Source organism: Onychostruthus taczanowskii, unplaced genomic scaffold (assembly GCF_017590055.1).
Source record: "Onychostruthus taczanowskii isolate IOZ18803 unplaced genomic scaffold, ASM1759005v1 scaffold31, whole genome shotgun sequence".
In the NCBI taxonomy this organism is placed as follows: Eukaryota; Metazoa; Chordata; class Aves; order Passeriformes; family Passeridae; genus Onychostruthus; species Onychostruthus taczanowskii.
This window is the reverse complement of record NW_024500461.1, coordinates 1,074,111-1,100,314: the sequence shown is the minus strand read 5'-3', so window position 1 is coordinate 1,100,314 and position 26,204 is coordinate 1,074,111. Positions and strand designations below refer to the sequence as shown.

The following is a 26,204-nucleotide window of genomic DNA, read 5'->3' as shown; positions in this document are numbered from 1 at the left end:
CACCATTACTAACAGTGTTTAAAAGACACCACTTACCAATTTACAGGTCAGCATGGTAGCATTTTCACAACTACATTCTGAGGAGATAAAGAAATCTGTGTTAATCAATTAAACTGTTAGTTTTGGTTAACAGTTGTGACTAAGGAATAAAGCAATAATTACCACAGTGCCATTCTGGACAACATTGCCCAAGTATTTTTTCCTTCACAGGTATCATGTCATCTGTGCAAATCATAGGAGGCTCAGAACAAAGATTTTCATCACAAACTAAATGAGGGGAGAAGACATATGAGAATTTATTCAACATTCCTTCATGTTTCCCAGCTTACATTACTTTTGATAAACTATTTTTAAAATAAAATTATTTTATATAAATATATTGCATTTCTTAATCATCTGAACTCCACTTGGAATGAAAAACTAAACAGAAATTTTCAAAAGTGATTTTAGTTGTCTTAGAACATGTTTAAATTTTCAGAGAACTTCAAACAGGAATCATTTAATATTCTTCCTACTTTAGAGTTACTCAAGATAATAACCAGTACCAAAGACAACTAAAACCATAATCTTTGGGATACATTAACTTGAAATGTACTGTAAAGTGCACTTCTGTAACGTAGCTGGAGGGAGCAACTGCCATCCAGGTATGATGCTAATAAGAAAATACTGCCTCCCTTATCAGAAGCAGCTTACTGGGACTGTGAAAGAAGATCACACACTAAGATCCAACTTTCTCCCTGCCAGAAGTGGGGAAAAAAAAATGCCAAAGGCTTTTGCAGAAAATTTCACCTGGGTAAAACTGCTAGGAAAAGGAAAGGACCAAAATACAGAAACAACTGAAGAAAAAATTACTAAACTCCAAATTTAGTGGAAGTAAATTTAATTGTGTGAAATTATCCTGAAAGACTGCAATAGGATGAAAGTTAATCTAAATTAAGCATTTGTACTTGTAGATGTTACTTAAAAATGTATAGCACAATTTATGTGTTTTATGAGACCATGAAAAGGACTAAGTTACACTACAAATATTTTTCTTCTGCCTGCTCATTGTTTGAAGAGTAGTTAACCCAGCAGTAGTTGAAATCCTTGGCCTACTCCTTCCCCTAGGAGCTAAAAGTGCAAAGCAACTGCCGAAACATTAGTGAATAGTACAACAGAGGAAAACCAGCGTGGAAGCTGGAAATGGAAAACACATTTTCGTATATTAAATGTGTTTTAATATATGAACAATTGTATGTTTCTACTCCAAAGATGGGATTCAGTGCCACATTAATATACTGGTATTTAAATCACTGTGAAGATAACCATATTTCTGTCTGGTGAACTGAATAACCTCTCCAGACTCCACTGACTAGGTTTGTTAGACCACCACTGGGCATACCAAGAACTTTGAATCTGTGTAAAATTTCGTTCCTCTACACCCTCGTTTCAAACTCTTAGTCTATACCTAAAGCCCACCCTAATTGCCAAGCTTTAAAAAAACCCTGCACAGCCACACACTGTCATTTTTACTGAATTTGGTGACATATCAAATTCACAGCAGTTACACTCACCACAGTAGTAATGAGGACAACAGTAGTGTATGGTATTTAGGTCTACAGTGAGAATTTCCCCTTCACTACACAAGGGAACAGGTTCAACACAGGATTCACAAACTAAATTGAAAAAAAAAACCAGGCATGTACAAAGGTTAAAATAGTAAAAAGTTAGCACACTTGAATTCCATCTAATCAACTATATAAAAAGTAATACTGCATTTGCTACTCAGATAATAGAACTTTTAAGGATTTTATGGATATTAAATCAAATATAATGTTCAAAATTATGTTGGAAAAAAAAAGATCCCCAAACCCAAGGATAATAATGCTCCAGTCCACCAGATCTGTGTGAAGTCTCACTCCAAGAATTCCTGCCTTGAGTTATTTATTCTAGCATTATAGACTGGTTTTGTAAATACTTGACTATTCCTTAGCTCTCCATAAAAATATTAGAGATGTCTTACCACAGAGACGAGAGAAACAACAGGGATCTTCCTGTTTTGCTTCAACAATAAACTGATCTTCTCTGCAGTCAGGCTGGGAGGCATTAAAACAAACTGAAGGATCACATTCTGTAGGATGTGGAACAAACACTGTTTTAAAAGGAGTCATTGAAACAGTCATTGAAATATAAAAAAGAAAAAGAAAATATATTCTTCATATGCTAAGTAAAATAAAGTAACCCAAATTGACTGTAAATCAGAAGTGACACAAAACACAAAGACAAAAAAATACTAGAGAATGTTTTAAAAACATACATCATTGCTTGGTGCTATTTACAGTTTCACTCTGTTAACAATCAAGACAACTTGTAATGCAAATTCTCTTCCAACCTATAATACAAGTATGGAAACTTTCCACTAACTGTGGTTTTGTATTTCCCTTACCACATCGGTACTGTGGGCAGCAGGACAGGGGGTGGTAGCCTACCACTAATTTTTCATTGGGTTTGCATGCTGGAATAATGGCACCACACAACGACATGTTACATTCTGTGGGATAAAAAACAATTTTGATGTCTTTAAACAGATACTAGTGCAAGTCCTATAGTTCAAGCTATTTATACCATCTAACACAGAGATCCACAAAAGAAGAGCAGCCCAAGTCAGCTTAAAGTTCACTCTAGACCATCATGTAGACTTTTGAGCTCAACCCAAGCAAGCAGTGACATCCCTCTTCAAACTGGTATTTACTTGCTCTGCTCCCTATGCATGGAGCCAGCATAATGTCCCACTGATATTTCTTGAGCAAATTGACAATACAGCATTGGTTACAAGAATCTAATAAGCAAAAGCACCACATCAGCTGGACCATATGTTCTAATCTTCCTTGAATACATTATGAAGAAATTAGTATATTTTGCTTAATGTTTTAGGAGCAATAAGCTTATTCTTTTTCTTAACAACCATGGCTAGGCAGAGTATTAGTATTCAGTGATCAGCTCCCAAAAAAACAGCCTCTGTGAAACAGCAGTAGATCAGAGGATACTGCTCATCACACCAAAATACACCAGAAAGAAAAGCAAGCAATCTCTGACAGTTCCCAAATACCAAGGTACTTCTGTTATTGAGCATAAATCAATTTATTATTAAATTCCATGCAAGAGCTTAAAAAATAATTTTAAATAGAAGTTTTGTTTAACTGGTGGCCTTCTAAGAAAAAAAAAATTTCAGTGAATAATTCTTATAAAGAATAGAAGCCTCAATTTCTGGCCCAACCAGCCACAAGTACTTGAAAAGTAATTCTGAAAAATGTTACCCTGAATCTGAAGTCTGTCAGCTGCCTGTGCATGTAAAGCACTTATTTTATATTTCTGCTACAGAAAAGTGTGGTACATACCACAGACTTTCTTGGGACAACAAGCTTTCTCTTCAATGACATGGAGTAGAACTTCCCCTTCTCTTTCACAGACTGGTGGTGGATCCTCACTGCACTCAGGTTCTACAGCAATAATGCTTCCATTTTCTAAACAGCCAAACATGCAGCACCCTCTCATGGACCCATTCCAGATCTCCCCAGCAGAGCGGGGTTGTCCTTTATTATCTGTACATGCTGGAAGAGAAAAAAACCCTCATTCTATCCCTTCAACAAGCAGACAGCTCCCATTTCCTACAAGCAGCTATGACTTGCATTAAATTATTGCATGAAATAATATAGCTGCATAACATCATGGTAAAAGAATCCAAGAAAGGATTCTTTCCTTTTCCTGATGACCGCAAAACCTCCAGAGGAACAAATGCTTTTCTATGGGTGAAAATGGGTGAGGGCAAGAGACAGAACTTGCCTATGTTATTCCTTCCTAAGTTCTCAAGGGAACTGGAAGCTACAGAAGAATGGCCATCACTTTTCCCCCAACAGAGGTACATCAGCACTGGCTCTTAAAGCCAAGTGAACTGAAAGCACAAACTGCTGTATCTTGAGTAATGTTAGGCTCTGTTGAAGGGACCTTTACCAGATTCATATTTGCTGAGGACTGACACAGAACTTAAGCTTATCTCTTGCCATGAACTGTTAATATAGCTGTGGTTAAGACTATCATAAGTGCAAACCTACTCTGTCCTACTGTACTTACTACATTTCTCTTCTGGTATACAGAGGTCTGAGTCTGTTCTGTGCAGAATGGTGCCATTTTTACACACACAGTCTTCCCTTAAATAGGAACAGGGAGAATCTTCATAGAACCATTTATTCAAGCATGTCTTGGCTTCACAGGGTTGCACACAAGGCTGGTATTCCTTGCCCTCAGGACAGCTCAGTGCTGCAAGGAATAAAAAAGGACATCGAGTGCTTCTGTATACTTTCAGCAGCATTTCACTGGTTAAATGGGTAGTAGTAACAAGTGAGTTAGCACAGAAAGCATGCATTTATACTTTAAACAGTACTTTAGGTAAGCAAATAATTCAATGGAGATTAAAATTCATTCATGACTAAAAGATGTATTCTCATCTTAAGAACTTGTACCCTGGTTTACCAATGCTATGATAAAATGAGATGTTACTTACAAGAATAATAGAAAGAAATATAATTTTAACTTATCACTAAGCACTTAATCATTAAAAAACCTCATCACTAAAGCCACATAAGGGTACAGAATATGGCTATCTGCTTACAACAGTAATCAGGTGTCCTCCATTTAATGCAGATGCTGTGCTTGTTGCATAAAGCCACATATGCAGAAAGTGCATCACACTCATAGTTCCAAAAATTAGTACTGTTGATCCACATCTTCTCACAAAATTCCTGTGGTGACACCTAGGAACATATTGAAATTGGGAATTAACAAGCATAAGGACTTCCTGTAACTAAAATAAATCAGGAATTAAGAGAAGTAATACAGCCACAAGGGGAAAAAATCACTAGCAGTGTCTAAATTTAAAAATATCTTTTTTTGTCAGAACACTCATTCTGCAAAACTTTAACTGCCAGAATTTTTTATGCTGATCAGTAGACAGAGAATGCATTCCTAATGAGATTGTCACACTACTTTAAAGAACTTTTCAGCATAGATCTGTCAACTAAAAGTGAACAATCTCTGCTAAACATTGCTGCTATACCTTCCATACAATCCTGCTGTGAATGAATTACTTCTTACTCTGTTTCTGTGTCTGTAGGACCTGATGACCTATTTTACAAACCTATCTCTCAGAAATAAAGTGCCCCTTGAGTAATTAATCCTTTTTATTTTTAATTAAGTCAGAAAAGTCAGTCAGACCTGAGAGGTTTGGGGCTTCCTCATTTGCTGTTCTGGAAAGCAGCTCTGCTGCACTACCCACCTCTAGTGACCTACAGAGGCCTACCCACCTCCATAGTTGCATGCTACAGCTACATCCCCATTAGAAAATACAATTTGTAGAAGCAAATTATAATGATTTCTGTAAGAAATGCTACAAAATTTCAAAATAATATCGACTATGTGAAAATATTTTAACTGGAAATTTCTTTAGTCCAATAAGTCTGCAACTCCATTAATGGGTGTTCTGTGGAGCAGAAGCAAGAGGCTTTCTGTTCTAGTGATCCACATCAAGCATGTAATAAAAAAAAACATTTCTGGAATGTGTTTATCTTGACATGATGATCCAGTGTGTCCCCTTTGAGAAATACCCATTAAGTAATTTCAGAAAACAGCATAATAGCACAGGGATCAATATAGATGTGTGTTTTCAAAGGACAACATGGCAGGGGTGTTAAAGACACCTATTCCATTGTCAAATCATAAAAATAAGCAAAACATCAAAAATGTGCATGTATCAGTCACTCTTTTCTTAATAATACTACTGCTATATGATTTGGTCCTGCAAATTTTCTGATCCTCATACTCACTTTCTTGTGACAAGGGATGAAAATGCTTCTGTTTAACAGTTCCATACAGTATGTGCAGTTATTTTCAGTACAGTTTCTTACTGGCCTCCTGGTTGTTACATCAAGTGATTTCTCAATTTCCCAGCTCTTAATGAACATTTCAATTTCCTCCATATTTGTAATTATGGTCATGTTTTGCATTTTCAGGTCATCACTAGGATCTCCGTTACACACCCCTGGGGACAGAGCATCATATTCAAAGCACGAACAAACATTCCTTCATTTGGGAAAGAAAAGCGACCTGATAAGTTACCATCAACACTGCATCAGGGTGACCTGTGAAACTCAGTCACCTGAGTAAATAAATTAAAGCAGCTGTATGTCCACTGTAGTTCCAACTTCCTGCTTGCCATTTTAGTTCTCAGCTCAATGGCTTGGTAAAACAAGTAGATCATACAATAGAACCCATTGTACCTTTCACAATTAATTTTTGAGAAAAACTGCTGCCAAAATGTGCTGTTGAGTGTATCAAATTCACTGACATGGCACTAGATTCTGATCTCATTCTACTCAATGGCAGTCAGCTCCTTGGGAGCAATGATAGATGGTTTTGAGATTAACTGTTCATCATCAATGATTTCACAAAGTATTGAGATTTAATCAAACATTCTAAGTGCAAGAAGTTACTAACAGAATCTTTTGATGAACAAATTGCTCTATTTAGAGAAAATGTTGTTCTTACTCAAGTTATTAATACAAAACCACTGTAAAAAACTACCTACCCAGACCCCTGGCATTCATTGTCTACCTGAACTCATTATTCTATTGATACATAAATTAAAATACATTATCTCTTTAAGCACATAACAAGTGAGTAATGCCAAAACGTTAATCTTCATACTAGTTTTACATCTCAGGAATTGATCAGACAAAGTTCCTCTCTTGTTTTCACTTTCCTTCTGCACAGTTAAACACACCCTAAGCCCTTGCCCTTGTGTTTTCAGCCCTGCGGTCTGATGCTCTCCAGGGTCCTTTGTTAGAACTGGACTAGCTTGGTGTGGCAGGCTATTATTCCTTCAGACAGCATGGAGAAATACAGAAGATGGAATTTAAATAAGAAGTGCTTTACAGTAACACCACTTTCCAGTATTCTTAGCTCTTCTGCTTCTTGCTGCAGATCACAAACTGCTGGCATTAGAATTTGTAAGGCCACTCTACAGAACTGGAGAATCAATATAGCTTTAAAAATAAAGCAAATTTTCCACATAATCCCACAACTTTTTCTGGTATGAGAGGAAGAGGACTGCAGAATCCCAGACAGGAACAAACAGCAGAGGACAGGAAAGAAGCACTAAAGAAATCTTCCGACTTTACTGCAAAATATCAGGTAGTGCAACATTTTAAGATAAATTTGGATTTGTCTGCATAGTCTTCCTCTTTTTATCTTCTCATGACACAAAGAGGAACTATTATGTAATTCTTTCTACATTTGGTCTCATCTTGTCCCATTTGTTCAGTATACATAGAGAAGATGGCATGATACTGGGAAAAGGTGCAGGGCCAGCCTTCACCTTCTCTCAGTAGATTTAGGAGAACTTTCCTTTGGTTCCAGCAGAAGACAGCAATTGATTTTAAAGACTTGGTTTGTTTATGTTTACACTTAAAGCATATCTGAATTGCTTTGCTTGCTTTTAAAACAAAAAGCAGTTTAAAAGACTATAAGAAGTTAATTTTCCTCTTCAATATGAAGTAGATTATATAAAATTACAAACTACTAGAAAATGAAAATTTATTATAAAATTAATTTTAATCACCTGCTTACACTTTTCCATATCATTTATACCAGCAAAGTTATAAAAATGCTTCAGGGAAGCTTGAAACATGCTACATTTACTATCACTGTAATTCAAGACTGAGACACCTCAGCACAGTTTTGGATCTTAGACCCAGCCTCAAGTGGTCTAAAATCAGATTCTTAATTCACTGTCCTCACAAGACTTGGACCCTTCCCAAGATACAAGTTCTGTCAGTATTTTCATAGCAATAAGCTGCCACTGCTAACATCAGACAGTTATTCTTGTCTCCATAATCACTGAAATATACTATCACTACCTGAACTTCTTTAGCAGCCACTTCTTCAGTAAAAATTTTATTTTTCTTTACTTGGCTTCAGCAAAACTCTTAAAACAGGCAGAAATAAGTAAAAGAAACAAGTACCTTTTTTTGAAGTTATTTAGATACAATGTGCTGATCACTACTTGTTCTGGAAAGTACTTTATTAGCACACAGTGCTTTCAAACAGAATGATTAATTTATTATTAATTAACTAATAGTATTTCACAGGCTCTCACATAGGATTGTCAGCAGAGTTAATGAGGGTCACAACAAGAGCTGTAGGGAGAGCTGGTCACAGACACAAAAGGGAGTTGCAAATTTCAATTGGGAAGTTATTGAATAAGAAAAAAATTGCCCCCATGGCCTCACCACAAAGTCCTTCTGTCTTCCTGGTTGCGTTGGAGTGTAATCCATACTGTATATCTATGATGCCTGTAACATGAGCCCACTTGATGCTAAAACCAGCTGGGGTATTAACCACATACATTGCACCAGTGTCCTGAATACTCAGTCCTTCTCTTGAAAATGGCAATGGTTGAATTACAGAATCCACCACTACCTAAAAGAAACCAAACACATTTTAGAGATAAAGCCAGACTGCAATGATGTATTTTATGTGTCTTTCTATTAAAAAAAAAATACTATTTTAACAGCCTCTGTCACATATAACAGTCACAGTGCTTAAATTAGAGTGCTTCCCACCCACATCAGTCCCAAAAACTGCAAATTAAGTAGGCATGGGGAAAAAAAAATTTGTAATTAGGGAAAGAATAATCTTATTTATCACATATCTTATGATGAAACAAAACCTCATTCTAATTATTGAAAGTCATCTGTTGTGACTTGTTAGTGACTAGCAAGAAAAGTAGCTTAAGCATTTAGCACTTCTAGGGGTCTCAGGTTTCTGGAAGTATAGTCTCAGGCATAACTGCTTTTGCAGCTTCATTGAAATCTCAAAAGAACTTTAAAGTGACATGGAAAAATGACATTTAAATGAAGCATGGTACCAGAAATGTAAATTGTTTTGCCTCTAGTATACCACGAATTATTGGGAACCTAATCTGCAAAAGTAATGCTAATCCTGTAGTGTTTTATTTTAAATGTGATTTATCACATTCTACAACAGAACAGCTCTCCAGCTATTTTTTAAGAATTCACATGCTGTTGATATATACTTACTTTTCTTGCTAAACGATTGATAAGTATTTGACAAGTGTGTGTTGTGACATTCAATTTCTTAAAACAGAGCCCTGAAGTGTTTGCAGGTGACACCTTGAAAGAAAAGTGACAAGGAAATTTAGTTATTATTATTTTTCTAATTCTGTGCCAGTGCTATTGTAATTTTCTATATTACTTAATTTTTTTTTTTATTAATGTATTTTAAAATCAGCAAAATAAGCAAGTACTTACTAGTTTTCTTATTGAATTTGCACTCTGGAAAACATTAAACATAAATTAGAAGTTCAATAATAATCGGCAGCATTTTTGTTTAGCAAAAATTAGTTACCATTTTCTTTGTCTTTAATGTTCTTCTACAATCAGCTAAATAATAAAACAAATATATCTTATTATAAATAATAAAAAATACATTCTTTCCAGCAAATGTAGTGCATATGCTGAAAGGTCCTTTCAAATTATATTTCTTCAAGAACTAAAGCTAGAACTAAAACTACAGTCTTCTAAAGCTCATCTGCACATGTGTTCTGCATTCCCACCTTTAGACTGCTACTAGGAAATGAGAGCAATTTAATAGAAAATATCTAAAACAATGCAAGACTGTTGCCTCCTGGGACGAGACATGCATATTGAGAAGTTATGCCACCTCTGATAATTTAAAAGGAACCTACATTTCCATTTCCTTATAACACAACAATTACTATTTAACTCAAGATAAAATTCTTTTATCTAGACAGCATTTTTAAGCATGCTTCTTGAAAATTAAATAACTTGGTATTTTTCCTTGAGTGTGGCTTTTAATTGACGTATTTTTGCATAATTTCAAACCTATAACACAACATTTCAAGGAACAATTATAATTATTGCAGAAATGCAAGAACCTTACCTGATTAGCAGGACATTTTTCAATGTGAGCAACAATAATTTCTCCTGGTAACTTGACTAAAACATAGGAAGCCATATTACAGAGGGCTATGTTGTTTCCATCAAATGTAATAACACTTAGTTCAGACAGTACAGAACACTGACCTAAAAAAGAACTGTCATTTAATGAGGTTACCACAAAACTGAATACAGGCTATTTCTATTTCTAAAAACGTTCAGTTCTAGCATTATTTGCTTTTGCACATACATTCATAGATAGATAGATAGATAGATAGATAGATAGATAGATAGATAGATAGATGACCTTGTTCTGCAGACAACATACTGAGCCATAAGCCTAATTAAGTGTTTACTTTACTCTGGAAATACCTTAACCTGCTTCTGTGTGCCCAAGGTAGGGAAAAATGTTTACATTGGTGAAAATTTTTACTTAAGTCAGTGTTTTACAGGCAAGGTCAATGAATCTGCATGATGTGAGATAAAATATATGCTTTTTTTTATTTTGAGATACTGACAAGGGACCTATTTGTCTTATACTGAAAAAATAAAAAGTGCAATATTGGTTTCATTTATGCTGCAAGGTTTTAAATATGACTTCTCTTTAGCCTTTTTGTTCCCCTGGCAGGCTCATCTGCCAGTTTCTGCAGTGTCTAAGCATGAATAAAAATGGCATTTAGAGATAAATGAAATGGGGGGGGGAGGGGTCTGTCTTTCAGAAAAAGCTAGTATTTAATTTATTTTTCTTCATAAAATGTTGAAATCTTAACATTTCTACTAATGAAAATTCTGAAAAGTCTCAGCTGAAAAATATTGGTGTTCATACTGGAGATGCCATTTCAATGTTTTTATTAAAAAAGAAAAATATTTTCATTCTCCAGGATGTCAATTCAAAGGTACCAAAATGTTCAGTATATTTAATTCTGTTTTGCTGATGAATAGCTCTTTTTAATTCATTCCAGTATTTAACCTCATATTCCCATCGTAATAACCTTTTAATTTATTACTTGACATTTACAGATCAAGGCTCCATATTTTATTTAAAGATAAAAGAGAGACTTACAGGGACATTCCCATTCTGGACAACAGCTGTCAGTGTTAATTTGAACAGGCATTCCTCGAAAACCACAATCTGGCTTCTGCACATCCTTAGGGCAGTTCCTTGAAAGATTGTATAACATCCAAGCCGTATTAACACATACATACTGGCTACATTTGTCAACAGGTTCAAGGTATCTTGGCTGTCGTATAAGGAAAAAAACAACCAGAGTCAACTTTAACTTCAGTGACCTTAAGAAATGCAAGCCATGACTTGTCCATCCCCCAGCTCTGAGGGAGAATCAGCACGTCTACCTGCCCCTCATCAGTTATTTTGGAATGATTGTGTGCATTTGTGTGGTTGTAACCAGTGACAATGATGGATGTCCATTCACCCACACCATTCCTGTTCCATCCAGCTTTGGTGGAACACCCTATGTAAAGCATTATAGACTGAGGGTACATGTTATAATCAGTTATAATATGAAGCATTTTAAGAAACACAAAATTGTGCATTCCCATCATTTTAAACCCTATGACAAAGAAACAAGCAGAAGAAGGAAAGACAGGGTAAGATTACTCAGAAACATCAAAATTCCAAGGATTATGGCTTTTTCAGTACCTCAGAAATATATTTAGCTATCTAGAAAACTCACATATCTTTAAATGGTTTTTTTCACAGAAGTACATTCAAGTTGCAGAATATGCCAGGGCACAGTAAGGGCAGTAACAAAACTATTCTCTAAGAATAACTGAGAATTTTAAAACAAGTAAATTAAATAGAAAATATGAACTATTTTAAATCTCTCTTATTACGTATGTAGAACAACAGAATGGACTGAAAAGTAATATACATGATAACATAGAGGGGAAAGTAAGACTGATCATACCACACACTCAGAAGATGTAGATATCAGTGTATGCATCATGGTGCCAAAGTAAGCCTTGTCAGCTACAGCCATCGTTTCTGATGAGGAAGGTAGAGCCATTCCACCACTAGAAAGAGATAAATCTATCATAGCTCTGGTTTGCAGCTCTGTGGCCTCTGTTACACTAAAATAAGGTGTAATGGGTTTCTGTGTTGGGATTTTGGACTTATCTGATGTCATTACATCCAGGACTCCAGAAATAGAGATATTTTTGACTGAGGTTGTATTTCTTGAAAAAAGCAGACTCTGAAGTGCAGTTACTGGCAAATAAGGTGGGGAAGATTTGTCAGTTGTCGTTGTCTTTATCTTGGTAGTATTTTTTTGCTCATGTGATGTCTGACCATCTTCTGAAATATCCACAGTTTTTTCAAATGAAGATGTGTATTTAACTTCTGATGCTATGTATGAGGTACTCTTCATCTGTGACAATGGATTCATAATACCAGTTGTTTTCGTTATACTAATCTTTGGAATTTCTCTAGTGCTCTGTGAAGCTTGAGTTACTGCAGTTGTAAATAAAGATTTGTGTGTTTCTATGGTGGTAGGAACTGGAGCTGAAGTCATATAAAAATCCAAATTGACAACAAAAGAATCAGCAGTTTTTGTAGTAATCCTGGAGGCTAGGGTGGTGGTACCTGAAGTAACTAATAAACTGGCTGAAGAACTAGGTAGCATTTTTGCAAAAATATAAGGTGTTTTTAAGGATGTAGCATTCACTGTTGTGTTCCTGATCATTGGCGTAGTGGATTGAGTGATGATTCCAGCTGGTATGGCTGATATTGTTCCATCTTCTTCTGAAGAACTTACCGAAGAACTCTGTTTTCCTAGAGAAACATTAGAGATATGAGTAGTCTTAGGAGGAGGTGAAGGCATAGAGGCCTGGCTTTCTAAACTGATTTCAGAGGTGTTAGGCATTAGTAAAAAGGGCATTACAATGGATGTTTTTAGTGCTCCTGAAAAGTTGGTAGAGATACTTATTTTTAAAGTGAATTTAGAAAAATCCACAGAAGTTGCAAGGTCTATAATTGGAATTTTTGAAGTTCCTTGTGTATCTAGAGATGAAACTGATGCTTGGGTAGCACTTATATTTTGTGTTAGTGATGATGTGCTACTGACTATGGGAATCAATTAAGAACTTGTAGTCTGAGATGTCACATAAGATGGTTCTGATGTTGATAACAAGGTTGTAAATAAAGATAATGACCTTGTAAAAGAAGGATTTTTGGAAATGGAAGTACCTGAACTTTGAGCCACAAGGTCAGTTTTCAATTCTGTATCTGAACTTTTTGGGTACTCTGTAAATTCTGAAGCAGTTATTGATGTAGAATTTAGAGGTAATACCAATGTCCTGAGAGGGAAGGCTGTAGACGTAACAGATATCTTTGGCTTTTTAGAAATGAATGATAATGAAAACAAATCAGTGTGCATTATTTGCTTATTTTCTGTTGAGGCTTTACTTACTACAGACCTATCAAAAATTGTTGAACTGATTAGAGGAGTGGAGGCACTAGAAGGTACTGTAGAAAAACTGGAGGCAACAGTGGTACCTGCCATAGCTTTGGACTTGAGAGAAGTAAACAGAGAATGCACTGGGGTAGATACTGTGCATGCTGCAGGACTTGAAGAAGTGTTTTTAAGGATTTGAGAAACAACTTGAGGTGAAGATACAGTCATTATTGGCAGAGCAGCAGAAATACTACCCTTTTTTAATGGATATGTCTGCTTGGAGACAGTCATTGAAGTTTGCACTGAAGATAAAAGTAGCTTTGGAGAAAAACTGGTGGAAGAGCTAACATTTAATGATATCAGAGAAGTTTTAGACAGGGGCTTTGCTGTTCTGAAATATGAAACTGTGATTAATTGAGGAACACTTGTCTCAGAGCCAGAAAATCTAGTAGTCATAGGAATTTGAGGAGCAGTTGAAGTCAGTGCAGAACCACGTGTTGGGCAAACTGCAGTTTGACTAATTCCAGACCTAGTTCTAGCAGACAAAGTGGATACAGGAGAAGTAAATGTTCCTAGTGTCAATGTGGACCTAGAAGAAATGCAGGTCTTGTGAAAGTTTCTCTGTCAGCCCTCAAGGCAGACAAAGACACTTCAGAGTGTATTTCTGCTCCCTTAGAATGACTTACTGAAGGACTCCTACTCTTCCCAATCCCTGCAGGCAGCTCAGAAGTGGCCAAAGATATCTTGGAGGCTAAAGTTGTTAGTGCTGAGGAAAGTCGATCTGTTCCTAGCTGTGTGGTTGATGTTTCGAGTGAAAATGGAACTACTACTAGGGAAGTGGGTGTTAATAATGCAGAATATGTTGGAGTAGGAATTGCACCAAGCAGGGTTGTTGGAGTTGTTATTGTAATGGGTAAAGTTATAGATGCATTAGAGCAGGCAGTACATGATGTGACTGCTGAAGCTTGAAAAAGAACTGGAAGATCTGTTGAAGGGATGGGTTTGGAAAGGACAGTAGGGCTGGCTGTGCTGTGAAGTACATCAGAAGGCTCCACTGTACTTGGTAATGAAAATGTTGAATAGGTGGCTGCATTAGAAGCTTCCAATGAATAAAAGTCTGTAATGGACTGTGCCGACATATTCATTCCCCTTGAAGCTGTGTTTGCATTTATGGTTATTTTGTCTGTCACACCAACGAGAGTTGATTTATTCCTTGAAGTAACAAATACAGGAAGTGTCTCAGGAAATCTCTCTGTGGTAGGACCCATGTGAGAGATTAACACAGAAGGCTTCAGTCCAATGTCTGATTCTGTAGGTGTCACAGGTATGCCTGAAAGGAAAAATGTGTGTTTAACTGTCTTTTATGGATTATTAGTAAAGAAAAATAGCAAATCTATCTCTACTCAAATCCTATTTAAATACTAGCATATCAGATCTTGCCAATGGTTCCAGGTTGTCCGGTGTCTTTGAGGGACTCAGCTGACTCAACATGTTTTCTAATTTTCTCTGCAAAAGTAGTTAATTTTTTATTACTGGTGAAAATTTTTATTTTGCAGAGCAATTTTGAAGCAACAAGGCAATTCCATAGAAAATTTAGCAAATCCAAAATAGTAAAATATTTGAAAAAAGTACATTACATCCTTAGAAGACATTATACAAGACAACTTTGTACCAGCAAATATCAAGCATAACATATTTAATTCAAAATTTGTACAATAAGATACAGTATTAAAACTAAATTTTAATGTTAAAATAATACTTTATCTCACAGAATAAGGAAAAAAAGGGATATCTTTACACATCAGAAATTATAAAATAGGTGAGCTGAATTTGTTAGTGGTGTGTGATCCTGAAAAAAGACTGAACTCTTTGCTACGGCTGTATTTCTTTCATTTGGAATCTCTTTCTATAATAATACTAGCATTATATAGTCAAATATAGTTGCTCTGAGTATAACATAATCACAAAAGGTTATATATAACCCACTATTTGAGAAATATGATAATTCAATGTAAAATATATCTTTTTGAATGCAGAAGCTGTAGTTTGGATGACTGGGAATGGAGTCTATGTCCAAGAGAAATAATCTTCAACAGAAATATGTTCCGAGAAAACATTTAACTTTTAAAAAATTACATGTGATTAATCCTCTCCTAGGATCTTGGAGTAATTTATACCAGTAGATCAACATAATAAAGTATACTCACAGTCTTCTGGATAAACACATCTAAGTGTGACCTCATCAAGGATCATGTTTTTGGGACAGTATGGCATGCATCCTTCAACCCTTTAAAATATTGTATAGTCAATTCTAGAGCCACAGTAGAAGTATAAGTCAATTTTAAATTATTTTACTTTGACTAAACAAACTACTAGAATGTCTTATCAGAGTTCTGAGAACTTTCCAATGAAATTATGAACATAGAGTTTTGAGGCATTTCAAGGTCACAAAGTTATTGAGCAGCATAATTCTATTTCTAAACTGTTAATAATTATTTGCATAGGCTGATAAATATGATAGCTTTGGACCATTTTTCTTCCACAACCTTGTGGAAGTTTAGATCCCTAAACAGAAAGGTTTTTCACAGAATGATGAATTTTTCTACAAGACTTTTGTTTTATCCAGATATGTTCATTTGAGATATTAAAATATTTATATTGACTCCATAAAGCCTTTCTCTTATGTCCTTTCAACATAAGAGAATGCAGACAAATCACTATATTCCAATGTCTTTTTCATTCTGGGGGACTTTTCAATAAGAAAATCATTACATTAACAACCAGTGTTCCCATAAGGAAAAAGCTAAGAATACCAACAGAGAAAATTAGTCATATTAGTAGCATTACTAATCATAAATTGTATATGCCTAGGGAGTCTGAAATCGAAAATATTCTTTCTTTGCCACCACATAGTGCCTTGAGCTTTTAGGCATTTTTCCTTTTAGTTTGCTGTGGTTTCCAGAGGCCAGGGGAGGACCACTGTGATAGGAAATATGTTTACTAAATCCCAAGCTACCATCACCCCTCTGAAATCCCTCCCTTCATGCCAGTGAGCATCTCCCAGTATAAAAGTTCCCTCTTCTTACAGGAGAGGGCGTATTCCTCCCTTACTATTCCTACAATTTTTGATCTCTGTCATATAAACACCAGAAAGATGTAGTTGTTTTAGCATAGTGTGCTGGCTTAGGATGCAACTATAAATACAAAGAAGGAAACAGTCTTCATTTAATTTAACAGCTTTCTACTTAACCACTACCAAAAGCTAATCCTCTGGGGTAAACACAAACCCTTTACTCTTGTGTTGGAAGGCACATCTAAGTGGGAGTACAAACTGTGGGAAGTGAGAGGCTTGGTACAAATGTTTTCATATGACTTGTGAGAGTTTCTCATAGGGATGATATTGAAATCTGGATAGTAAAACTGAATGGATATTGCAGCAGCAGTGATTTTTAGAAAGTGTATGGTATGTTTATCACAAAAAACAATAGAGAAGCAGTATGAGATTCATTTTACTTACAGAGGAAGAAATTTACATGCTATTCCTTCAGGATCACTACATGTCTTAAAACAAGGATTAGCACAAGATTCATATCGCCATTCACACATCCTTCTGTAAGGCACAGAAGCGCTGAGTTCTGCGAAGGAAAGAAAGGGTTTATTGATTAATTATTAAAAAAAAAATGTTACAACCTCTTCTATAACATATATTGGGATCTTCAGACAAATGAAAAAATTAAAACCAAATATACAAATTTTTCAGAACTTTCCAATAGGTGAGATTTTGTTCAGTTTCGAGTATTTTAAATTTGTTTAGGCTAAAAGACACTTCAAGTTTTGACAATAAAAACAGCTATTCATTTTTACAATATATTCTGTTTCAAAACCTAAAAGATCAGTTAAACATGATGAAGATACTGCAGGTTGCAGATGCAATGCAATTACTCAATTCATTTAAAAGAATAGATATCTGTAGATTACTAATGAGATATTAACATACATCATTCTGTGATATGCCACTTTCATTTAGAAAGAGTAAGCCAATGAAAATATAGTTCAAAGATAAAGTGATCATCTACAAAATTTAGAAAACAATAGCATTTTGAGACAGAATGGAAGACAAAGAAAGAGAGAAATTAAAAATAGGATAAAATATTTCTTACTATTGGTGATGAAATACAAGAAAGTAAGTGCTCTGAAGGCAAGCAGAAAAAGAAAGTTTATCCCTGAGGATTATGCAAAATTTACCTTCAATACTAAAGCTACTGAAGTGTTTGAATTCTTCTGAGCCATCATACTTTTCCACTTTAACACTGGATGAGGTGAGAATGATGAAAAAGCCTTTTTTACTGTGCAGCTCGAAGGCACTGAGCCCTGGACTCCAGAGACCCTGGTGGTGGAAGAAGGTGGCTCGTCTCTGAAAGGAGGCATTTGCCTGCCACTGCTCCAACCCAATGGTTTCATCGTTATGTACACACAGAAAGTAGTTTGGTCTTTCAGCAGATTCAAGGGAAACAAGAGGCAGAGCTTCCACAGAAGAAAAAAAAATAATAAAAATTGTGATATTTTCACAGAAAACAACTTATAATTGAGATTAAATCCTATGTATTGGCTGTTAATCCTATATATTGGCTCCTCTTAAAAACTGTCTTTTCACAAAAAAAAAAAAAATGTTGCACAAAAGAGAGTTAGAAACACAGTGCAGGGTTCTAAAAGGGACTTCAAATGATCATATAACCAGACCCACCAGGAAACTTATCACTTAGACCAAAATTGCATTCAGCTGACTGCTACTAACCTTCAAAAATTATTCCTAAACAGTCTCAGAATGGAACTTGCATATCTTGGGAGTTTTTCTCAAGTTTGGACAAAAGTCTGACAGCTTAGCAGGGCCAGAATTTCATTAGTCAATAATATCACATTGTAAGAACATTGAGGTCAGGCCTTTTTTTTATACGCAGTCATATCCAGAAATACTGTAAGAAAATCTATGGTCAAATAGGAGACTTGACCTGTATGTGCTCTACCCGTGCCACAAATCAAAACTGAAAAAAATCTCTGAAAATGTAAGGCTTTATAAGAAGACTGACTTCATACTTGATTTTCAACTTGAATACAGTCTTGAAGTTCTTTAATCTAGAGGAATATTATCTCATCTCGCATTTCCATATGAAAGTCATCTGTGTACTGCACAGATAAAATGAATTATTTACTTCCACTTTACATAGGGATTTGACAAGACTGAATTAATTTTTCTGTTGTATATATTTTTCATTTCAAAATCACATTTAAAAACCTAATTTTCCCATGGCAATAAACATTCAAATGTTTGTAAACTTAGATTGAAATTTTTCTGTGGAGCCCTTCTTTATGTTAATTTTTGAGGGCTTGTAATTTTTTCAACACATTAGATTATTTGAAAAAACAATGACAAAATCTTTATTGATGTAATTGGCACAATCTTCACATATGTGAAGAAAGAAAAATATAAACAGGTTTATTTTTGATGTATAGTTTGGGTAAGTCTCTGACAAGTAAAAAAAAGACCTTAGGATTAGCTAAGAAACTACCTTCTATGCTGCACAGAGATGATGCTTGTTAACAATGCAGAAATAGATTGATCATTCTGAGTTGCACATTTTCTAGGTCAGGAAAAGCAACAAATAAGGTGGAAACACAAGGTAGAACCAATTTTACTGGAGATAAAAATATCCTGCATTGTCCTTCAGTGTTGATATTTGCTAGATACTTGTGAAAAATTCACCAGTTTCCAGTTATATGAACTAATTGGATTTTTTCACAAAGTTACTCTATTCACTTGTATTTTGCAATATTTCTAAAATAATTTTTGAAAATTCAACTTTAAAGCTGGAAGTGAAGTTTTCTAATATTAAAAAAAAATTAAAATTTAAATCCCTCCTGCATTTTGAAATTGGCCACTTATTCCAAAACCTAAAAATATCTAGACTACTTTAGGACATTTAGAAGATGCAGCAAAAATCATTCATATTGTTTGACATATATATCTCACCATTAGCAAAACTGTAGAGAACACTTACATAAATCTTTATCTTTGAAAAGACCTGGAGTTATCATGAAACTAAAAATTACATTTCCATGTGCTCCAGTTCTAGGCAAGGGAAATATCCTTCTGCTGGATACATTAGCCCCTATAATGGTGTCATTCACTCCAAAACTTGCCAAAATATAGGGTCCTTCACCAAGGCCTACAGGAAGAAAAACCAAATAGGAAAAGAAAAATTTGCATCACATAATATACAAAACTTAGGTCTTAATTTTCCACTTGGTTCCGCTTGGTAGTGGAAACATGCAAAACTGTCCTTGACTTAAACCCTGGCAGGCAGCTAAGCACCACACACCTGGTCACTCACCACACACCTCATGAAAGAATCAAAGGGAAGAACTGGAAAAAACTCATCAGTGGAGCTAAAGACAGTTAAATCATGGTTTGGTTTGAGTTTTGTTTATAGAGAAATAATGAAAAAGAAAAGGAAACCAAAGAAAACAATTGCAAAAAGAAAACAAAGAAAACAAAACAAAAAAAAAAGATGAAAAAGCCAAAATTCTTCGCCATCAGCTGACCAACATCTAGATGAACCCTAAGCAATGCCAGTCCCAGAAAAATTCCCCTCCAATTTCCATTGCTGAATTCAACCTCCTGTGTTCTGCAACATCTCTCTTGTCACCTGGGGTCAGTTGTCCCAACTCTGTCCCCTCTAACCTCCTGTGCAACCTCAACATGCCTACTGGTGGATCAGCATGAGAACTGGGAAAACCTTAATCTATGTAAGTAGTAGCTAAAACACAGCTGTCATCACAAATACAAAATATATTATTAAATTCATGTTAACTATATGAAGAAAATTAGCCGAAACCAGTACTCCTTCCCACTTTTTCATTGCATCATAGAATAACTAAGGTCAGAAAAGACCTTTGAGACCACTGCCACGATGTTTGCCATTAAAGCCATATCCTCAAACCTTTTTCAGTGAGATACAATTCCCTATTACAAAGTAATTGTGGGAAGTCAGCCAGCAAGATCTATATGCTACTACTGTATTAGGCCAGACTGGAGGAGAAAAAAATCATCTCTATAATGATCCTCATTATAAGATGCAAGTCATCCTAGTCATCAAAAAGATACATTAAAATTCAGATTCATTCACTGCAATTAGTCAGCTTTCCCTTTTCAATATCTTTTGCTCCCTATAAAGCATGTGCACAGTATCCAAATATTAGAGGGGATGACACAGGAATTCATTCTGTGAAATGAATACCACTTTCATTTCAAGGTACTGTTCTTTTTACAGTACAGTATTGTGACACTTGTGCACAAAATCCTATAGCCCATCAATGTCTAAATATTGTAGGTCCCAGCTCTGAAATTTACAGTACAAACATAAGGAAATGTCCTTCTAGAGCTTCTCCCTGTCTGCTACCATATGTTGTAGGATGATGGATCAATCCACCCCCCACACCAAACATTATGAACTTATTAATGGAGGCACTAGGGATTACTAGGATCATTCAACAAAGCTGGGCCACTAACCTTTACTTATTAAAAATAAAAGTAATTTTAAAACTAAAGAAAAAACCCATAAATTAATCAAGCCTTTTAAATAAGAATACCAAATAGCACATACCTTGGTTGTAATATTCACAGTCATAAGCTAAAAGAAAAAGGAAACAAGCATATTATTATTGCTATTATCATTACTATTACTATTACTGTTACTATTACTGTTATTATTATTACAAAGTAACAAGAGAATCCATGTATCTCTGCATCCTAAATATGTAAAGCTCATTTCAGGAGAGGAAGTTTCATGTCCCACAAGATATTTTAGTCAGTGATTTTATTTTCTCGGACTTTCATCCAGTGACAGCAGACCTGAAGCAGGAATTATTCTACAGCTAAGAACCCTTCTTGTTGTCAATGAAAAGATCAGACTGAGTCTCTTTGGAGCCCTACACAGAAAAATGGACATCCAGCAGTGCCTTTCCCACAGTCTCTGCACACTAAGCACAGCCTGCCCTTTTCAGCAAGACAGTGAATTTGGGTGGATAAGGATGACATAGCTACCACAGAGACAGCTTGAGAGATGTGAACTATGTCTATCATCCACCTCCTTCTGTCACAGTTGCATAACTGGGCAGGAAAAAGTCCGAGATGCCTGTGAGATGAGCTCTGGAGCATGGCCAGCCCAGGTACATACCACAGAGCAGAGGAGATCGCCAGTGAATCGCTGCTCCTTGCTGGCAGCACTTGTGGGCATAAGCTGCAATACTGGTACACAGACACTCACAGTCCCCACCAAGATTGCAGTTGCATGTATCTGTGTGACAATTTTTGATAAAAGAAGTCACATCAATCTGGGGAGGGGGAAGAACAAAAACAGCAGACTTAATTGCATGAGCTGTACAAATTCCAGTTACAGCAGGAGTTTTATTTCTGGACTGGCTGAAAGAATTAAACACAAAAATAAGGTATTTTCCAAAGTTTGGGCATATTCCTACACACTTACATATACACTTCAAATGATCAGCTTATACTTAAGTTAAAGGTCAAAAGAAAAATTCCATCAGTGATTACAAACAAACATGCTTGTCCACACACTAGCTGTTCATCAATTTTAAAGAATTATTGAAGCTGGCAGTTCTGCTTTTATAAGGCAAATACTGCCATCTGTAGTCATCCTGCAGTTTTGCATGAACATCAACAAAATCAGAGCTGTGACTCTGATTACCAAGTAATTAAAGTAACAATTTATAGAGGGGAGGTTTCCCAGAGGAAGAAAGCTTAAGACCACTGGTGACATTGTGCAGAAAAAAAAAATATTTCTGCACTTATCAAGATTTTAATGTAAATTGCCCACAAAACTTCATTAGATCAGAAATCCATGTTCTCTAAAATCCTATCACAATATTTCATGATTTTACATGATGCACTATTTCTTGAGTTTAAATCATCTTTTTTGCAATGTTGAGCAACATTTCCAAAAGAGTGTTCTTACTCAACACATGGAATGCTTAAAGCAATGCTTCTCTTCAGTTTAGTCTCTGGTCTAGCTCAGCTGTAAAGCACTCAAATGGCACACGTCAGATTACAGAAATACCACCACAGTAACAAAGAACTACTTATCTAACATGAAGACAGCTTCTCAGCTGGCAGTTGCTAGAAGCTGGCAGGGACTGGATCAAGGGCAGAGAGATGTTATTGTGCTTTCATTCTTTTTCTTGTTTTGAAAACAGGGATACCACTGGGGATGTGGGGGACACACATGAGAACTGGCTCCATTGAAAGCGACAGTAGTAGCTTTGTGGAAATCACCTGACAGCAAACTGGCTCCAAATATCTCAATCTGTCTCTCATGCCTGCAGAACAGCATCTCTCCATGGGTCAGCAGTAAACTGGGAGTCTTGGGCCAAAGTTCCTGCTGAGTTCAGGAATTAGGAGGAAGACCCTTTTATCTCCATGGTCAGGTTCCTCAGACCCTACTGAATTCAGTGCTTATCTGGGCAACTGCAATCCATCAGTTGCTGCCAGCCAGAGATGCAAGATTTTGTCTCCCTGTAAATTGGTGTTGCAGCCTGAGTTGAACTGCAAGGCTGCCTGTCCCACACACAGGAGCTTGCCTACATGCACTGCAGGATCTTCCACCCACACAGCAGGAGCAACAATAAGCACGTTGGAAACCCCCATCTTTGTTTTCTGTTCTTTCCATGCCCCCAGTGTCAGTCTCTGCTTGGGTTTTTTCTTGGCATGCTGTTCCCCACCCAGCAGTCAGCTGCACATGCCCTTGATGGGAGGTCATCACATTTGCAGGAGCTGTACTTTAACATGCTGATTAATAGGTTCTAAAAACACATAAAGATGTTTACTGTACAGACTCTCCCATAAAACATAGACGCATACGTGTGGAAATACTTTACTACTAATTAAATTACATGTCCCTGGCATAGATTTTTTAACATAATTATGCTAAATTTCTGGCATAATATTTGCAAATTCTAATCACAACATGGATAAGATACAGAAAATGAATGCTTAAGAGAAAAGATCTTTCTAAGTTGTAATAATAATACAGTTTCTTAAAGACTCTTAAAATTTCCATTTTTATTTATTATTTGCCACTTCAAAAATACACTCATCACTATGTTCTCAGGCACATGCTCAAAAAATTCTTTGCATAGTAACTTAAGTCAACATTAATAAATCTCTTGGGTTCAGCTACTGCAACCTCCTTCACAGGCAAATTCCTAAACATGTTGATATGCAGCTTCAGTCCTGAAAGTCAGGAGGTTCAGCTGAGACAGCTAATGATCTCATTTAGTATCAATAAGCATGAAGAAATTAGGAGACTGAGATTAAATGTTGTAGTGATTCTTGCCTGTTCAGGCATAAAGAAGCACCTAAATACCACTGAGAGGCCAAAATTAAAAAGAGAGAAAAATGTATAAAGCATGTCTTGCATTGATAATGGGTGGATTAAAGTGGAATAAAAGATTACCACACAAAATATTGTTGTCCCCGTCTTGTCTAGACTGAACTAAAGGACATTCTTGTAAGTCTTGTAACTCATATTCAGCCAGGTATTGGGAAAACAAGGACACCAAACCTCAGAGTTTTGATAAAACCAGATGATAAACTGCCAAACAATTAAAAATACCAATAGCTTGAAAGCAGAAATCTTGCTCTCTCACATTTCTTTCTCTACAAAGCAGGACACAACAAAATAAAACCATTTGAACTAAGCTGTAAGTGCATTACACATATACTTACTTTAGAATCCCTCAATTTATACAAATTTACAATTTTCAAAACTTAGCTACTTGTATAGATAAAAGGTATAAATAAAGCCTAAAGAGGCTAGAACCTTGATTATTCAGTAGACTAACACACAACCCTGTTACCACTTTTATGTTTAGATCCTAGTCTTGAAAGGAGCAGGGAGCTCTGCACAAATATAGCCCACCCACACAGAGACACTTGCAGGGCTTTACTCTGTATCCTCACATTCAGACTAAGGGTACTGGCAAGAAAAAATTAATTACTGGAATTTTACTATTTTCATGAGAGCAATCTTGGATATTTAATAAACTTACCACATTGCGACAAGGTGCAAAAAGATCACTGTATAAAATTGAGCATTCCTTTTTTGCATAAGGGAACTTGCTCTGATGTACTTCACATGGTCTCAGTGTTTCATTTGGGCTCTTGCACTTGAAAACAAGCAAAAAAACCCACAAATATTTTATAGGTAGGTGTGTTTATCACAGACTCAGGTACACCATAATATCATATAATTCAGTACTTTCATAATCAGAAAATAAAAAATTTCAATTCTATCCTCTTAATCTTCTTTTCTTGATTTGTTTTTATAATTGAAAACATTTGCACCAAAAAAGAATCTTTTTGTTTTGTTCTAAAGGACTAAAATGTTCCTGCTGTCTGCTCAGTGCATAAAGACAAAATGTTTTCTTTGTGACACATTATAATCATTACCAGAGCAACCAACTGTAACATCACAAACAAATACATGGTCCAAATCCATCCTGGGTGGTTTTCACTGACTTTAAATGGAGTCATACTACAGACAGCTTTAGCCCTGTGAGTTCAAATAAAGAAGCAGTGGTAGGAAGGGAGCAACTCATTAAAATATAGAGTCAAAGATCATCATGATAACTCAAAAATTGGTGAGATACAACTACCTCACTTCTAGGATCACTTCAAAAAGAAAAAAAAAGAACAAAAAATATAGGAAAAGGACACAGCACAGAGAACACGAGTTCATCTGAAACCACGCTGTGTTGGTGCAGCAGGCAGGTGGGTGTAATGCACCAGGAGGGTGTGACAATGAATGCATGGGCATAGTTGGAGTGTCCACAGCAGCCTCAGCTGCAGTGCAGCCACCCACCTGTGCTGCCCTCCTGTGCAGGTGCTCAGACACTGCTGTGAGGATATGTGCTGCCACTCCCAGGAAGGAGAAGCCCTGCAAGCATCTCCTGCTTCACAGTGCTAACACAAGCACATTTCCCAGTAGCAGAGCTGGGTTCTAGGCCTCCAGCTATCAAATACTCCTTTACAGTATTTCAATTTTTCAGAAATGGTGACCAGGATACATCTTTACAATAGGCTAAAGGTCCTTTCTGGAAAAATCCCCAAGGCCTACTGCAGGGGCAGATGAAGTGCCAAGTCTGTCTGAGCACAGCCAACCAGCAAAACCGAGACTGAACTTAGATCCTGAGTGCTCTGGCAGACAGAGATCAGGAGACCATATGAGATTTTACAGATATATATTTCCACCAAAAAGTGAGGTGCAAGTCTGAGATGCATAAGCAAAATTATAACATCCTACAAGTTAATGTGATATGCAAACCCTATACACCTGTTTAAGGAAGCCGATGAATTGATAAATTGAAAAAGAAAAATTCATGAACTTGATATAAAATATTCACACATTTGTTATGTAGGACCTTCTAAATGAGCAGTATAACGCTACACATTTGCCTTGCTTGCTTATGAAATTTAAACATTTTATGTAGAATAAAATATATCCAAAGGGAGATACTGAGGAAGAGAAACCTCAAAATCTTTATTCCAAAGAATTCTTCCATAAGGTGAGAGATATTTGGTCAATTTCCTGCTGTGTCAAGGAGAGAACAGATTAAAAACTGGTCCTGACAGACATCCAAAGGGAGTGCATTACAAATAAGGACTTTTCAGGAGGTCCACAAGGCTATAAAACTTTACATCTTCTCA

The 26,204-nt window shown here is 36.0% G+C and overlaps 1 protein-coding gene across 1 annotated transcript in view; it reads right to left on the bottom strand.

Moving 5' to 3' along the window:
- The window catches only part of OTOGL (otogelin like), a 90,059-nt gene that overhangs the window by 11,985 nt on the left and 51,870 nt on the right, over positions 1 to 26,204 (bottom strand). The window contains exons 29-51 of the mRNA XM_041409739.1: positions 24,548 to 24,664; positions 21,658 to 21,814; positions 21,085 to 21,111; positions 19,480 to 19,647; positions 17,669 to 17,947; positions 16,941 to 17,058; positions 15,631 to 15,710; positions 14,484 to 14,753; positions 11,939 to 12,801; positions 11,074 to 11,251; positions 10,015 to 10,157; positions 9,363 to 9,386; positions 9,132 to 9,224; positions 8,322 to 8,511; positions 5,859 to 6,073; positions 4,649 to 4,790; positions 4,111 to 4,296; positions 3,378 to 3,590; positions 2,426 to 2,530; positions 2,003 to 2,110; positions 1,554 to 1,655; positions 163 to 267; positions 37 to 77 (exon numbers count right to left, since the gene is read on the bottom strand). Coding sequence (XP_041265673.1) covers positions 37 to 77; positions 163 to 267; positions 1,554 to 1,655; positions 2,003 to 2,110; positions 2,426 to 2,530; positions 3,378 to 3,590; positions 4,111 to 4,296; positions 4,649 to 4,790; positions 5,859 to 6,073; positions 8,322 to 8,511; positions 9,132 to 9,224; positions 9,363 to 9,386; positions 10,015 to 10,157; positions 11,074 to 11,251; positions 11,939 to 12,801; positions 14,484 to 14,753; positions 15,631 to 15,710; positions 16,941 to 17,058; positions 17,669 to 17,947; positions 19,480 to 19,647; positions 21,085 to 21,111; positions 21,658 to 21,814; positions 24,548 to 24,664 — 3,924 coding nt within the window. The remainder of the gene's footprint in view (positions 1 to 36; positions 78 to 162; positions 268 to 1,553; positions 1,656 to 2,002; positions 2,111 to 2,425; positions 2,531 to 3,377; positions 3,591 to 4,110; positions 4,297 to 4,648; positions 4,791 to 5,858; positions 6,074 to 8,321; positions 8,512 to 9,131; positions 9,225 to 9,362; positions 9,387 to 10,014; positions 10,158 to 11,073; positions 11,252 to 11,938; positions 12,802 to 14,483; positions 14,754 to 15,630; positions 15,711 to 16,940; positions 17,059 to 17,668; positions 17,948 to 19,479; positions 19,648 to 21,084; positions 21,112 to 21,657; positions 21,815 to 24,547; positions 24,665 to 26,204) is intronic.